Source organism: Myotis nattereri (genome assembly GCF_964212035.1).
Source record: "Myotis nattereri genome assembly, chromosome: 1".
NCBI lineage: Eukaryota > Metazoa > Chordata > Mammalia > Chiroptera > Vespertilionidae > Myotis > Myotis nattereri.
In genome coordinates this window covers 109,086,662-109,101,898 of record NC_138075.1, presented here as the reverse complement: position 1 = coordinate 109,101,898, position 15,237 = coordinate 109,086,662, and the positions used below count along the sequence as shown (strand labels likewise).

The 15,237-nt window shown below is 46.9% G+C and overlaps 1 protein-coding gene across 1 annotated transcript; it reads left to right on the top strand.

The window, feature by feature from the left end:
- Positions 1-4,109: 4,109 nt before the first annotated feature.
- On the top strand, positions 4,110-7,660 carry CIMAP1C (ciliary microtubule associated protein 1C; the record flags this gene model as incomplete). Its single annotated transcript, XM_081100739.1, has 4 exons — positions 4,110-4,230; positions 5,061-5,171; positions 6,276-6,389; positions 7,179-7,660. The coding sequence occupies 4 exons, from the start codon at positions 4,110-4,112 to the stop codon at positions 7,658-7,660; spliced, it is 828 nt and encodes a 275-aa protein (XP_080956865.1).
- Positions 7,661-15,237: the final 7,577 nt, after the last annotated feature.

Genomic DNA, 15,237 nt, shown 5'->3' with positions numbered 1-15,237 from the left:
AGACTACCCAGACAAGAAGAGTGTAGTGGCAAATGACAGGAAGCCCCAGGACTGAACTCTGACACACCAACATTTTTTTTCTCCTCACATTTTTTTTTTTGGGACATAATTTCAGACTTCCAGAAAAGAAGCAAGAACATTATAAATATTTCTCACATACCCTTCATCTAGATTTCCCGGAGGTTAATATTTACCACATTTTCAATTCTTTTCTATGTACGTGCATATATTTTCCTGAACTATTAGTATTTGAGAGTAAGTTGCAGACATACTGCTGCTCCTTTATCTTTAAATACTTCAGTGTGTATTTTCTAAGAACAAGGACCATCTTTTTCACAATCAGAGTACAGCAATCAAAATCAGGAAATTAACATTGGTATAATACCTTTAACTAGCCACAGATGTTTTTTCTAGTTTTGCCAATGTTCCCCAATAACATCCTTGATAGCAGAGTGTTAATGTAAAAAACATTCAAGCCTGTAAAGAATTTTTGTGAGTTTATTTGAGCCAAACTGTCGACAATTGCTGGGAAGCAATATCTCAATGGATTGGGATAGTGCTCTGGAGAATGGCGGGTTTTCCTCTATTTTTACACATTGCAATCAAATGAGGAGATGTAGGTGGGTTACCTGAAGTCCATTGGTGATAGACTAGAGAGGGGGTGGTGGTGGTGGTGGTGGTGGGGTGGTGGTGGGGTTGGGGGAAGCAAAACAGGGGAGGGGGAGGAAACCTCTGGGATAGAATAAAAAGTAAAATGATAGATAGACACATACTTAGGTGGGTGCAGGAACAATTAACATGATAACAATGCAGGAATTTGTGGTATCTGTCCTGGTGCCCAGGCACATTAAGTTATGCCCCAAGGGGTCCGGAAAAAGGGAAGTTACAAGTTACCCAGACATTTCAAGGGTATGTTATTACAGATGCAAAAAGACAGATAGGCTCAGTTAAGGTAAAGATTGACCTTGTCAGTGAAGATACCAGCCTGGGACCTAACTATCCACCATAACTGCTTTTAGTTTAAGTTTAATTTCAGACCATCCTTTGTGGTTACTTTATGTCTCTGAGTTTGCAAGACCGCCATGCAGGCCTTCCCTGAGCTTGTCAGGTTAGCATGTGGTCCCTTTTGTCCACAAAAGGAAAATTCTGGCTCCTATGTTGCACTTAGTTGTTATATCTCTGGAGTTTTTATTAATCTGGAAAAGTTCTTCAGAGTTTCTTTGTCTTTCATGACATTTCAGAAATGTTATTTTGTAAAGTGAATCTTGATTTGAGTTTATCTGGTTTCTTCATAATTAGGTTCAGGTTATGTATCTTTGGTGGGGACAGCCCAGAAGAGATGCTGTGTCCTCAGTGCACCCTTTCTGGAGGCACACAACACCTCTTTGTCTCATTGTGGATGATGTTAACTTATGTTACGTGGTTGATGTGCTACCTGTCAGGATTCTCTTTATAAAGCTACTGTTTTCCCTTTGTAATTAATAAGCATGTGCCAACATTGAAAGGTTGGTTGAGGAAGAAGAGCCAGGAAGAAAGCTTATGAAGGCACATGGGGACATGGAAGGAAGTCCAGAAATCTTAGAACCAGGAGGAGGTGCTACAAGGAGGGGAGGATGGTTAGTCAGTTTGGTCCAGTACTGCTTAGAGGTTAATTGGGTGAGGGTGAAAGTGTCCATTGGTTGCAACTTCCACATGCAGATCATAGTTGAAGTCTGAAGCCAGCCTGTGGAGAGTCGAAGCATGAAAGGGAGGTGTGGACAGACAACAGGGAAATGCTGTGGACTGGAGGGATCTAGGTAGTGATGGAGAAGTGTGCGGGGCCAGGGACATGGTCTGTGATAGATGGAAGAATGTAGTATATGTAGAGTGAGCTAAGAAGGGGTCCGATGAGGGGTTAAAGTGGAGAGAGGAACCATGGAGAGCAAATGTTCTTGAGGAGGCAGAGGAGATGAGAGAGTCTTAGAGGGTCCTTCCCAGCCCCAGAAGGAAGTGAGAGCAGGTGATGGTGGAAGCAGGTGGTTCTGATGGTGTGGCAGGGAGAGGCCTCCCTTTTCTTAGCTGAGGAGGAGGTGGAACAGGGGCTGGAGGGAGGACCAGGCATGAAGAGGGGATGAACCATGCTTGAAATGATCTCTGGAAAGGGAGACAGCAAGCTGACCAGAGTGGAGATGGGGTGGATGACATGAAGGCAAATCCAGTGTTTAGGAGCCATGAGCTTTCAGCTCACTTTTGACAGGGAGTAGACACTGCCTGGTGGGTACTGAGGAGACAAGGAACCCTTACCTTGGGCTCGAAGGGGCAGGTGTATGGGAGACAGAACAGAAGCTTTGGAGAGGACCCACGTCTGTCTCCAGGGGTTAGCTAGTCTCTGTGAAAGCTGGAAGGGAGCTTCTGCATTCAAAGCAGAAGCAGGGTTGTAGAATGGCTCAGTTTTTCCAAGAGAGCTGTGCACAAGGATAACAGCCAGGAGCAATGCAGGTGGTAGTGGGTGGGAGGAGTGGAAGGAAGGCTCCCTGGGTTGAAATACCAGGAAACTTCTCCCCCGTCCTCCCTCCCCACCAAGACCAAGAAGGTGGAGCTCCTGGCCCCACATCTGGCCCCTATTGGCATGAGGCCATCAGGGCTCTAGCCCAGTAAGCTCACAGCTTCCTCCAGGAAAAGCTGACGAGCATGGGGTGTGGAAGCAGCACTGCCCATGGCCCCAGACGAACTGAAGTAGGGCCAATCCCCACTTTGCCAAGCCTCACCTCTCCAGAAATCAGAGGCTTGGCTACTCCATAGGTGATGTGAGGGCATGGGCAGCTCTGCTGCTGTTGGGGTGGGACCTTGCCATCTGTTCTGAGCCTTCTGGTCTGACAAGGGGCTTTTGGAATGTCAGCATGTATGGCTGATCCACTCCCCATCCTTATTGCGCCTGCTGGTGGGAATAAGTGCTCAGCATATTTTGGTTTCCATTAGATCAGAGGCTGTGATCCAAAGAGAGCCCTGGGTTTTGTCCTGGTTCTGTTTCTGCTACTGATGTGAGGAGAAAATTTGGGCAAGTCCTTCTCTTTTTTGGGTCTCAGTTTCCTTATCTATGTACTTGTGTTGTGACAGATACCCTCTCTAAAGCCAGTTGTCATCTGTTCCCAGAATAGAAACCCCTCTTACCTGGTTCCCACCAAATCCAAACTGAGCTATGAACTGGTTGGTATAAGCAGGCCCTGAGCTCCCCAAAACTCGGGATTTTAGGGGTGAAGAGATCTCCAGCATTTCCTCTGCCCAGGGGCTCATACATCAATCATATGTTTTCTCTCACACTCCCCTCCACCCAGGGGTGCTCCTGACCACAGGCACAGGAAGTGGCTTCTTAAGGCCTCAGAACTACCCCTCCATCCTCCTTTATTTGTTTCTCATTCCCTGCCTGAAATGTCAGCAGGCAGGCAAGTATTCCTTGAGCTAGACATAGATTTCTATAGATACTGGCCTTGGGATAAAATCTGGAAAGCTATTGAACCTTAGTGTGAAGTAATTGGCTTTATCCTTTCCCAAGGAAATAGACTTTGATAGAAGGGAGGGATAGGTAGGAGGGGCAGGAGGTAAAGGGTCACCCTAGAGGGCTATGCAGGCTTCAGGAACCCTTGACCCATGACCTACCCATTCTTTCTATTCCTTTTCCCACCCCTAGGGCACCCACCAGGAGTGAAGACCTGGCTCTGTCACTCCACTTCTCTGTTTTCCTTCCCTGACCCAGTGTCCTGGGGACCCTTCAGGCAATATAGCCTGGTTGGGTGGAATTCTCAGGGTTCTACAACTGAGCTGCTAGCATAGAATTTCTATGCCACAGTTCAGGCACCATGGCAACTGACAGAAATAAACACCATGCTTCACAATCTATGTTCTGCAGTGATGTCATCTCCAGGTCCTGTCTCCTGGGCCCTGTGGCTTGCTGCACCCTAGACTATCTCAGCTGCTCAAGCTGGAGTACTGTCTTCCTTCTCAGCCACCATGACACCTCTGGAGTAGGGAAGAGTGGATTCAGGAGTTTGGGCAGGGGAACCTGGAATAAGCCCCACACCAGCTCAGCTCCTTGCCTGCTGCTTAGATGCTATTGGAGCTTGGTTCCAGCCATGAAACTGCCCAAGGGGTCCAGGAACTCTGTGTTCTATGGGCAGCACCCAGAGAAGAAGGTGCAGGTGCCCTCATGGAAAGAGGTGAAGCAGACCCCTGTGATCATGGCGATGATCAAAGGTGAGAGCAGAACGCCCCCTGACCCCACCCTGAGCTTGGGCCCATTTCTCTCTCTGCTGGGCTGCTGAAGGTGTCCCAGCCTTCCTGCCTTGTCTCCTGCAGACTCTCTTTGAAGTCCACAGAAGATGTGTGCCTCCAAGCTGAACCTTGTAGGCAATGATTAACTGCTGGGAATTTTCAGGGGGGAGGTAGGTAGGAAAGGAAGGGAGGATGTGGCTTGGAGTGAAGCCACCTTTAAAAAAAGGCTACGGATTTATTGGAGCTTTTAACCCAGCTTTAGCTCCCTCCCTTTCCCTTGAGCCTTAATCTCAAATGAAAGCAGAAACATTAATTTTTACTACATTGTTAATGACTGATTATTGCTGTTTGGGAGGTGGTTTAGTGCATGGTTAAATGTTTGAGCTCAGTTGGCTGATTGTCTCAGAATTTTCATATTACCAGCTTTTGTGACTTTGGGCAAATTGATATTTTTAAACCTCAGTTTTCTCATCTGTAAAATGGGAAAAATGATAGTATCTACCTTACAGAGTTGTTGGGAGGCTTAACTGAAATAATTCATATAAAATGCTTAGTATATTACTTGGCACAGAATAAGTTCTCAATTAATTGTAACTATTACCTTTTTTATTATGCAGTGCCTATCCAAGGGAAATTACATTTATCTGGGAACACTGCCTTTCGTGCAAGGAAGCAGCTTGATGGTGGGATTTGTGGTAGTGTGACATCAGTGGGAGCAAAGACCCTGAAGTTCTCATGGGGCACTGTACTTGGGGCTTCCTGCCTCTGATCTTGTGGGCCCAGAGTGAGCATTGCTCTGTCTGTTCTCATAGGTCCGGGGCCTGCCAAGTACTTGCGGCCATCCTGCACTGGCTACCTAGGCCATGACAGCTCCATGTTCCAGGAGCCAGCCTGCACTCTGCACACTCAGCACTCAGAGAAGCGTGAGTGTTCCCCACACCTTGGGTGTAGGGTTATTGTTAGATGTTTGGGGGTGGCAATGAGAGAAAGGAGCCATTATCTGTAGCCACAGGTCCCTGGGAATGCAGGCCTGCCCTGACCTGGACACCAAGGTTATCTGCTAGGTCTAGATGGATGTCAGCAGGGATGCCCAAGTGACTCACACCTCTGAAGGCAACTCTGTGGGCATCTCCCAACTGGACCTCCCGAGGGAGCTTTAGAGGGATGCTGTCACTGTCCAGCTGGCAGTCAGGGTCTCCTTTCTGTCTGGTCGCTGGCTGGAACCCTTCAGTTCTGGCTATTATGGATTTACTTGCCATAGCAGCTGGGCAGGAATAGCTGGAGATTGGGGGAAAGTGGTGGGAATGGTGGCCCCCAAGGCTTTCCAGGTGGCTTGGAACCCCCTGTAAGGGTAGGAGCATTGGATCACAAAAGAGCTGGAACTGCTGGCCAAGGCCAGCAAGAGGAGAGCTTGGGCAGGAGTATGTATCTGGGAGTCTGAAATCTAGGGTGCCTGCCAGACCCCTTCCTGGGGTGACATATTCACCTTAGCAGGGTACCCCCATAACTGAGGCTGGGACCCCATTTTATTATTGACAGTATTACCTATATTCCCCATCCCCCCACCCTTTGCTTCCCTGCACCCAGTCCCCATCCCTCCCCAGGCCTTCACCACACTATTGGCTGTGTCCATGGGCTATGCATATATGTTCTTTGGTTAATCTCTTCCCTTTCCTCCTCCCCTCTGAGGTCTCTCAAATCTGTCCCATGCATCCATGCCTATGGACCTATTTTGTTCATCAGTTTATTTATTTTGAGCCCCTTTTTAAAACTAACAATAGCCACTGTGCCTATTATGACCTCTTGGCACCATCACTGACTAGTGGACTAAGCCGCTATGCAGCTGTCCCTCTGGACAAGTTCTTGAGAATGTTAAAAGCCCCATTTTACAGATGAGGAAATCAAAGTTCCCAAAACACCCAAGAACCTGAGGAATTGAGAAAGAACCCTTCACTCCTTTCTTGGGGAGGAGGGTCTCACCTGGGGACAGACTCTGGGACTGACTGAGCTCTGTGGCTGCCTTGCAGGGATAATGGACATATGCAACCCTGGGCCTTGCTATTTCCTGAATCCTAAAATAACTCGGGTTGGACTGTCCAGCTGCCCGCAGATCCCCATGGCGGAACGCATCTCTAACCTGTGTAAGATGGGATGGGGAGTGGGGTTGGGAGGTTGAAGAATGGCGGTCTACCCTTAGGACCTGAGCGGGGTCAAAGGATCATGACTCTCCTCTCCAGGTGTGTCTGTGGATGCTGGCATCTCCCTGCAATGTCACATAAGACACTGATGTCACCATGTCTGTGTCACAGTACTTATGTGCTGAAGCCAATGTTATGCATGTGTCAGGGGTGATTGTTATGATACAAGGGGCCTCATATAGGGGCAGCAATATGGCTATGCTAACGAGCTCATGGACTATAGTGATTTCAGGATGTTTTCTTGGTGTTGCCATAGGGACAATGTCAGAATGCTGACAGCCCAAGGTGACATACTGATAACACTCGTGTTTTTTTCTTTTTGTTAATCCTCACCTGAGAATATTTTTTTTCTCCATTGATTTTTAGAGAGATTCGAAGGCAGGGGGAGAGACACAGAGAGAGAAACATCTATATGAGAGACACACATTGTTGGTTGTCTCCCACACACACCCTGACTAGGGCTGGGGATCAAGCCTGTAACTGAATATGTACCCTTGATCAGAATCGAACCTGAAACCCTTCAATCAATGCTCTAACCATGGAGCACTGACTAGGGCATAGTTTTTATATTATGACAATAGTGTCACATTCTTATGTCAGGATGGCCTAAGTCCCTCACCTGCCCATAGATCCTGTAGGGTTGGAAGTCTCCCTGTCCAAAGCTAAGGTGGCTCTAGTGAAGTCACATCAGGCTAATCAAGGCCTCAGTTCCCCACCTTCGCCCACTTTCAGGCCTGAGCTCCACCCCAGCCTCCTGCCACTACTGCTTGGAGAAGACCCACCCTCCTGGAGAACGCAGGGCTCCGCAGTACACTTTCGGCTACCGGTGCCCATACAGAGTAATGGACCCCAACCCGTCCCCCAACCACTACCAGCTGCCACTCTTACTGGGGCCCAACATCCCCATCAACCGAGGTGCTCCTTGCTATAGTTTGGCCTCCACAGACAACAACTGGTTCTACAAGAAGAACGTGGCAGGAGGTCCTGGGCCAGCCATGCACACCCGCCCTGAGCCATCTGTCTACCAGAACCGCAGCCCCATCTACAGCATGGCCAAGCGCTTTGCCTGCCCAATGGACGATACACCTCAGCCTGGACCGGGTTCCCATGATGTCCAGCTGGTTACAGTACACAAGCCCCGCACACCTGCTTTCACCATGGGTGTCAAACACTCACCCTACCTGTGCCCGCTGGTCATTGACATTCACAACTGAGGGCCCTCCTCGTGTACTCACTCACTCCTCCCCACAGAAAATATTTTCTATATCAAAATGAGCAACTTACCAAGGTTTTGAGTAGCAGAGCTTGTGCCTGCTGTGTTTAGCACACAGAAAGTATTAGATAAATATTTTTATTTTTTTATTTCTTCATTTTGTAAATGTTCATGACTGCTTCCTTTGGGCCCTGCCCTGGATGAGGGGTGGGGATACTGGGAGGCATTACAGGTCAATGTCTTGGAGAAGTTCTGTTCTGGCTCACCAGGGGAGGCCACATGTTCTCAAGAAGCCTTGGGCAGAGGTTCCAGAGAGCTGAGTTCTAGTTCTAACTTTGCCACTAACGTGCTGTGTAGTCTTGTGCAGCTCCTGCCCATCTCTGGGCCTTGGGATTGCATTTTGTGCAGTGAGGGTGGGGGAAGACCTGGAGGATGATCCAGTTTCCTCTAGGTCCAGAACTGTGTGACTCTGAATCCTGACAGTGCTCAGTACCTTAGAGGGGAGAAGGGAAAATGGGTGGGGATAGAGGATGGAGGGGTCACTCTGGTTGGGAAAGGGAGAGAGGTGAGTTTTCCTGGGGGAAGGACTCAGGAGAACAAGCAGAGACAGTGTGTAGAAGGAAGGGTATTCCTGGTGGTGGTAAAGATAAGAGCAAAGGCAAGTAGATGGGACCAAAGGGTGCAGGGCAGGGAGTTGGGGAGGCTCAGAGGGACCAAGCCCAGGCTGCAGGAGGCTGGCTGGTAATGGGACCAGATGGTAGTCAGCTTGGAGTGGACTCAGGCTTTTCCCACTGGGCAGTAGATAAGATGTAGTATTTTCAGAATTCTTTGGGCAGAGAGAGAAGGTTAGCAGGATGGGCATAGCCTGAAAGCTGCAGTCAGCCTAGGGAGGAGGCAAAGGGGCTGAGCAGGCTGCTAAGAGGAGGGTCTGCATGTCACATGCTGTCTTTGGAGAGTCACTTGTATGACCCCAGCCTCAAAAGCTTAGCCTAGCAGTGCTGGTTAGAGGAGGAGCCGCACACCAGCCAGGAGGGGGCGGCGTTGCTTCGCTCCTGAGTCCAGGCCTTGCTCACTGCCCCCGCTGGTTCTGACTTGGCTTTTGGCAGCCAGGTGCCAGCTCTGGGGAGGCTGGGGTCTCTGGGGCTGGTATTTGTCCTTCCTTAATTCTTGGTATCTGGATCCCCCATTCTGACTTGCTACTTTCCCTGGACACAGGAGGTATGAGGGGGACTTCTATCCCTGCTCTGCAGCTTGGGGCCAATGACAGGAGTGAGGGTGGATTATGGAGGGAGAGGGGCTGGGGGAAGAGGAGAGGAGGCAAAATATCTCCCAGACACCATGGCTCAGGGAGAGGCACATTCTTCTGCATCCATTGCCCCAAGAGCTGAGAGGCAGGAGAAAGGACCACTCAATATTCTGATGTGTCTTCTGGCTCATCCTTATGAATCTGAGAAATATTCAGGTTTTAATTGAAAATGAAAAGTGGCCCTAGCTGTTTTGGCTCAGTGGATAGAGCGTTGGCCTACAGACTGAAGGGTCCCAGGTTTGATTCCAGTCAAGGGCACATGTCCAGGTTTCGGGTTTGATCCCCAGTAGGGGGCATGAAAGAGGCAGCCGATCAATGATTCTCTCTCATCATTGATGTTTCTATCTCTCTCTCCCTCTCCTTTCCTCTCTGAAATCAATAAAAATATATTAAAAAAAGAAAATGAAAATTCAATTGAACAACTTTGGCGGCCAGAAAGGAGCAGAGAATATCTTTGGGGTATTAAAAGTACACACACAGGGGGGCGGGAAGGGGGGTAAGAGATCAACCGAAGGACTTGTATGCATGCATATAAGCATATCCAATGGACATAAGACACTGGGGGGTAGGGGAGTCCGGGGGAATGTCAAGGGGAGAAAAAAAAAAAAGGAGACATATATAATACTCTTTGTAATACTTTAAGCGATGAAAAAAAAAAAAGGACACACACACACACACACATCTGAGTATTTTTAAAAGGGGATTGTCAAAAAACCCACAGGTCATACCTGACTTGGCCTGAGGTCCCGCCTCCCAAGGCCTGGGGTATTGTGCCTGGGCTGCGCAGGCTGGATAGGGAACGAGTGAGCTTGGGGACCCATCGGACCTGCAGCAGGTTAGAAAGATGCCATTTTGCCAACAATACCATTGATTACAAAGGCTATAAACATTAGTGATACTTGGCCTAAAGTGTTGGGTAGGAGTGGGGGCTGGCAGGTGGCAGCAGCTGATGCTCTTCTTTGTTGCCAGTCAGAGGAGATACAGGGCACCCTTTGAATAAGGATTTTCTGATTTAGTGCTCACCCCTCCCAAGGCCTGCCAGTGGAAAAATGAGGAAACTGAGGTGCAGAGACAGGGAAATAACTTTGGCCATATGACAAATTAATGGCCTGTCTCTAAATAAATTTCCAGGTTCAGTGTGTGAGCAGGGTAGGGGCTTAACATGTGAGGAGGTTGAGGACTAGCATGTGAGCAGGGTCAGGGTTCAGTCTGTGACTAGAGTCAGGGCTCAGTCAGGTGTGAGACCCATGACTTATATTAGGAATAAATCCTAGTTTTTGCCTTCATGGCTCAGTCTGGGACTGACCTCAGCCTGACCCCTATCTGGGTAGCAACTGGCAGTTAGCCCTAGAGCTAGAACTAACCTTTGTGGGTTTTGTGGTCCTATGGGAAGTAGAGAAGGAAGGTAGAGGGTTCAGAATGCATATTCAGGGGATGAAGATGTTTGGATGAGAGATGGCCCTACCATGAAGGGGACGTGGCCTCCAGGGAAGATGGATGAGGCCTGCCTGTGCCTCAGCCTGCAAAATGACAGGGCCATTTAATTTGGGATTAAACTTTTGACAAAGTAGTCCCCATCTCTTGCCTCCCTCTTGTATTTTAGGTCAAGGCCAAAAGATGGGGATTGCTTTGTGAAAAGTTTGACCCCAAGGTTGGTAACCTGCAGAAAGTCAGGTGGGTATGGCATCCCAGGGCTGGTAGAGTGTTGACCCCATCTTTTTAAATTTTTAAATTTTATTGATTTTGTTTTAGAGAGAGAAAGGGAGAGGGAGAGAGATAAAAACATCCATGATGAGAATCATCGACCGGCTGCCTCCTGCATGCCCCCAACTGGGCATGGAGCCCGTAACCTAGGCATGTTTGATTCTGATGGGACTCAAACTGGTGATCTTTTGGTGCATGGTAAGACCCTCAACTAACTGAGCCACACTGGCCAAGGTCCTACCTCCTTTAAACACCTCAGGAGGGTCCAGCTTGACCTGGTCTTGTAGGACTTATACCTTAGGCCTGGAGCCTGGCATACCATCACACAGACTAGATTATTTCTTCATTTAGGAAGCATTAGCCAAGCTGCCCTATGCCAGGCTCTGGGTGTGCCTGGGTGTACCAAAGGCTGGTAAAGGCCTTCAGGAGCTCAGATGCTGGCTTGCTGGGAGGATGAGAAGCAGACCCTCCAAACCTAAGCATACATTGGAGGGTGGATGAGGCTCAAGGTATGGCAGGGTCCCACCAGTCTTCTCTTTTCAGGGGACTTACTCCATGGGTCACCCCTACTGTGGCTGGGTGGTAAAGCTACAGTCATGTGATCCTCCTGTATGCTGGCTGCGGGGCTAGTCTCTGTGACTATTGTTGCTGGAGAGACACTGAGGGCCAGTTGTCACAGGAGCTCGGGGGGATGGTGGCCCTGGGCTGGGAGCAAAAGCTGATATCTGCCTTTAGGGAAACACTAACACATCACAGTCAGGCACACAGGTAGGGTTTGTGCAGAAACACATGTCCCTTACTCTCATATACGCAGAGATAAGACTCCTTACTACACATGCTTGCTTGTGTATGCATACACATGCACAGCCCCCTCTCCCCCAAAACCAGACACACTCAAGCACAGTCCTTATACTCACAGGGAAAGACAGACGCAGTACACACACTACACATGCACACCAACACCACAGCATACACTATACATACCTGTTTCTACCACACACACACACACCTTTCCCCATAAGCTCACTCACAGAGCCCAGTGCCCTGGAGAATAAAGTAGACAAACCAAGGGAATGCCACCTATGCCAGGCATAACTGCAGAGAGGAGGTCAGGGGGATCTCTGTGCTCAGGTAGGAGTTAGGGCATGACTCCTGGCCCTGGGGTTAGAGTTGCCACTAGCTGGCTCCTAGCCCTCCAGTCTGGGGTCCTACCTCTGCATGAGGTACACTTGGCTATAAAGCCCCACCCACCAAGATAAGCCAGACCCCACCCTCAGGGCTGCTTACCTGAGAGGACACCCAAGGATTGAGGAGAGGAGGAGCTCCGGCCACCTGGCCTTCTGTTTCTCGGTTGGGATGGGGGAGGGGGAGATAGTTGGAGGGCATGTGTCCCTGGATTCCTGGTTGGGGTCCTCAGCTACATCTCCAAGCTCACTGGACACAGAGAGTCCTGTTCTGCCTCGCTTCTCCCTTCTCTTCTCTCTGTGTCCACAGTCTCCAATCTGGCTCCTCTCCCTCCAAGTCTCTCTGCTTCCCTCTGGCTTTCTTTTCTCCTCTCCTGCACTCTCCATCTTGCTCCCATGTCCCTCTGCTCTGTTTATCCTCTAGAACATGGGTGGGCAACCCCTGGCACGCGTGCCAAACATGGCATGCCAGTAACTATTGCTGGCACGCGAAACCCTCTTTTATAATCTTCCAATTACAATTTTTTTCTTAACATCGACTTTTTTATTTTTCAGATAAATTCAGTGTAGGTGCATCTTAGATAAATAAATAATTTTACATAACAAGTTATCTTAAAGACCATAGACATGGATTGACGAGAGAGGGGAAGAGCAATTTCAATAGTGTCAAAAACGAACTATTGAGGACTTGGAATGCCATTCCAGAGAATTTTTTCTGTTTAAAAAACTTTGCAACAGCGTTACTCTCCATGTTTTCATCCACATACGCTTGTGAATCTTTGTTCTCAGTGATGAATTTTGTTAAGTCTCGTAATAGGAGTAGCCTGATGGATGAAAGTAGTAGCTTGTGCATATCTCTGAAGGTCATGAAATATAAACCTGATGTAAAATCTCTGTCATCAGTGATGCAGCAGCAAAAGTCCCACTGATAATATCAAATGGAGTCATAAAGTTTTCTGTTGGACTATCAGTGTACATGTATACATTAAAAAATAAATGTAAAAAAATAAAATAAATAAATGTATTTTCATCATCATATACTGTGTTTTTGTCGCTCGAATGAATTTTATTATTTCTTCAAGATTCTTCACATATGTACACCTTAAGAGATATCAAGTAGGCGTAACATGTTCTCAAAAAATTAGGGTTGGCATGCAGAAGAATTTTGAGTCAGAGATTTTGCTGGTTTTGGCACGCACTCACAAAAAGGTTGCCCACCCCTGCTCTAGAATAAAGATAGACATTTACTAGGTGTACCAGTTAATAATGCGGATTTTGTAATCCAAGAAAACAATAATTTCAAGAGAAACATCAAAAGTGCTTTATTCAAAGTAATGTCCATTGCTAGCTATACATTTCCTCCATCTTTCAGGTAATTTGTGGATACCGTCCCAATAGAACTTTTCTTGTTTTGAGGCAAACCATTCAGAGACCCAATTTTCCACTTCTCTGTACGTTTGAAGTGCTGCTCAGAAAGTGGATGTGCCATCGATCAGAACAAGTGGTAATCTGAAGGAGCAAGGTCTGTTGAATACAGCAGGTGGGTTAATACTTCCCAGGCAAGATCTTTTAATGTGTCTTTTACTGGTTTTGAAGTGTGTGATGGTGCGTTATCATGAAGCAAAATTACTTTGCCGTGTCTTCTGGAACAGTCTGGTCATTTCACAATCAAAGCGTGGTTCAAATTGATTATTTGTTGTCAGTAGCAATCAGTATTAACGGTTTCACCTGGTTTTAGAAGCTCATACTACATTACTCCTTCCTGATCCCAGCAAACACAGAGCATTGTCTTCTTTCAGAAGCGATTTGGCCTTGCAGTGGATGTTAATGTTTGACCTGGATAAACCCATGATTTTGTGAGTTTGGGATTCTCAAAATAAATCCACTTTTCATCACCAGTCAATTCGATGCTAAAAAGACTTTTGTGCTGTTGAAGCAACATTTTACTGATGACTTTTCGGTTTTCCATTTGTCTTTCATTCAGTTGATGTAGCACCCATTTTCCTTCCTTTAAAATCTTTCCCATTGCTTGTAAATGATCGGAAACAGTTTGCTGAGCAACGTTTAATCTTTCTGCAAGTTGTTTTTGAGTTTGACACGCATCTTCATCCAATAATGCTTGTAACTGTTGGTCTTCAAAGTTTTTCAGTTGACCTGGACGTTCTTTGTCTTTCACATGGAAATCATCACTTTTAAAGCATTTAAACCAGCGTTCACAAGTATCTTGAGATGGAGCATGTTTACCATAAACTTCCTGAAGTATCCGATAACTTTTGCTTCAAAATAATGAATCAAAACTTCCTGCAAATGCTCTTTTTTTTGGGCATGAAATTTGACATTTTTAAGCATAAAAATATCTATGATGTTAACACCTTCAGCAAATTTGACATATGAAGTTATTTATTTATTTATTTATTTATTTATTTATTTATTTTTTTATTGCTTGAAGTATTACAAAGGGTATTACATATGTGTCCTTTTTTCCCCCCCGCCCTTGACAGTCCCCTAGACTCCCCTATCCCTCAGTGTCTTATGTACATTGGTTATGCTTATATGCATTCATACAAGTCCTTAGGTTGATCTCTTACCCACCTACCTCCTGCCCCCCAACCCTCCCCGGCCTTCCTGCTGCAGTTTGACAATCTGTTTGAGGCAGCTCTGCCTCTGTAACTATTATTGTTCAAAAGTTTATAATGGTCTCTATTATCCATGAATGAGTGAGATCATGTGGTATTTTTCCTTCATTGACTGACTTATTTCACTTAGCATAATGCTCTCCAGTTCCATCCATGCTGTTGCAAATGGTAAGAGTTCCTTCTTTTTTACAGCAGCATAGTATTCCATTGTGTAGATGTACCACAGTTTTCTAATCCATTCATCTACTGATGGGCACTTAGGCTGTTTCCAGATCTTAGCTATGGTGAATTGTGCTGCTATGAACATAGGGATGCATATATTCTTTCTGATTGGTGTTTCTGGTTTCTTGGGATATATTCCTAGAAGTGGGATCACAGGGTCAAATGGGAGTTCCATTTTCAGTTTTTTGAGGAAACTCCATACTGTCTTCCATAGTGGCTGCACCAGTCTGCATTCCCACCAGCAGTGCACAAGTGTTCCTTTTTCTCCACATCCTCTCCAGCACTTGTCGTTTGTTGATTTGTTGATGATAGCCAGTCTGACAGGTGTGAGATGGTACCTCATTGTTGTTTTGATTTGCATCTCTCGGATGACTAGTGACTTTGAGCATGTTTTCATATGTCTCTTGGCTTTCTGAATGTCCTCTTTTGAAAGGTGTCTATCTAGGTCCTTTGCCCATTTTTTGATTGGATTGTTTATCTTCCTTTTGTTAAGTTGTATGAGTTCCCTATAAATTTTGGAGATTAG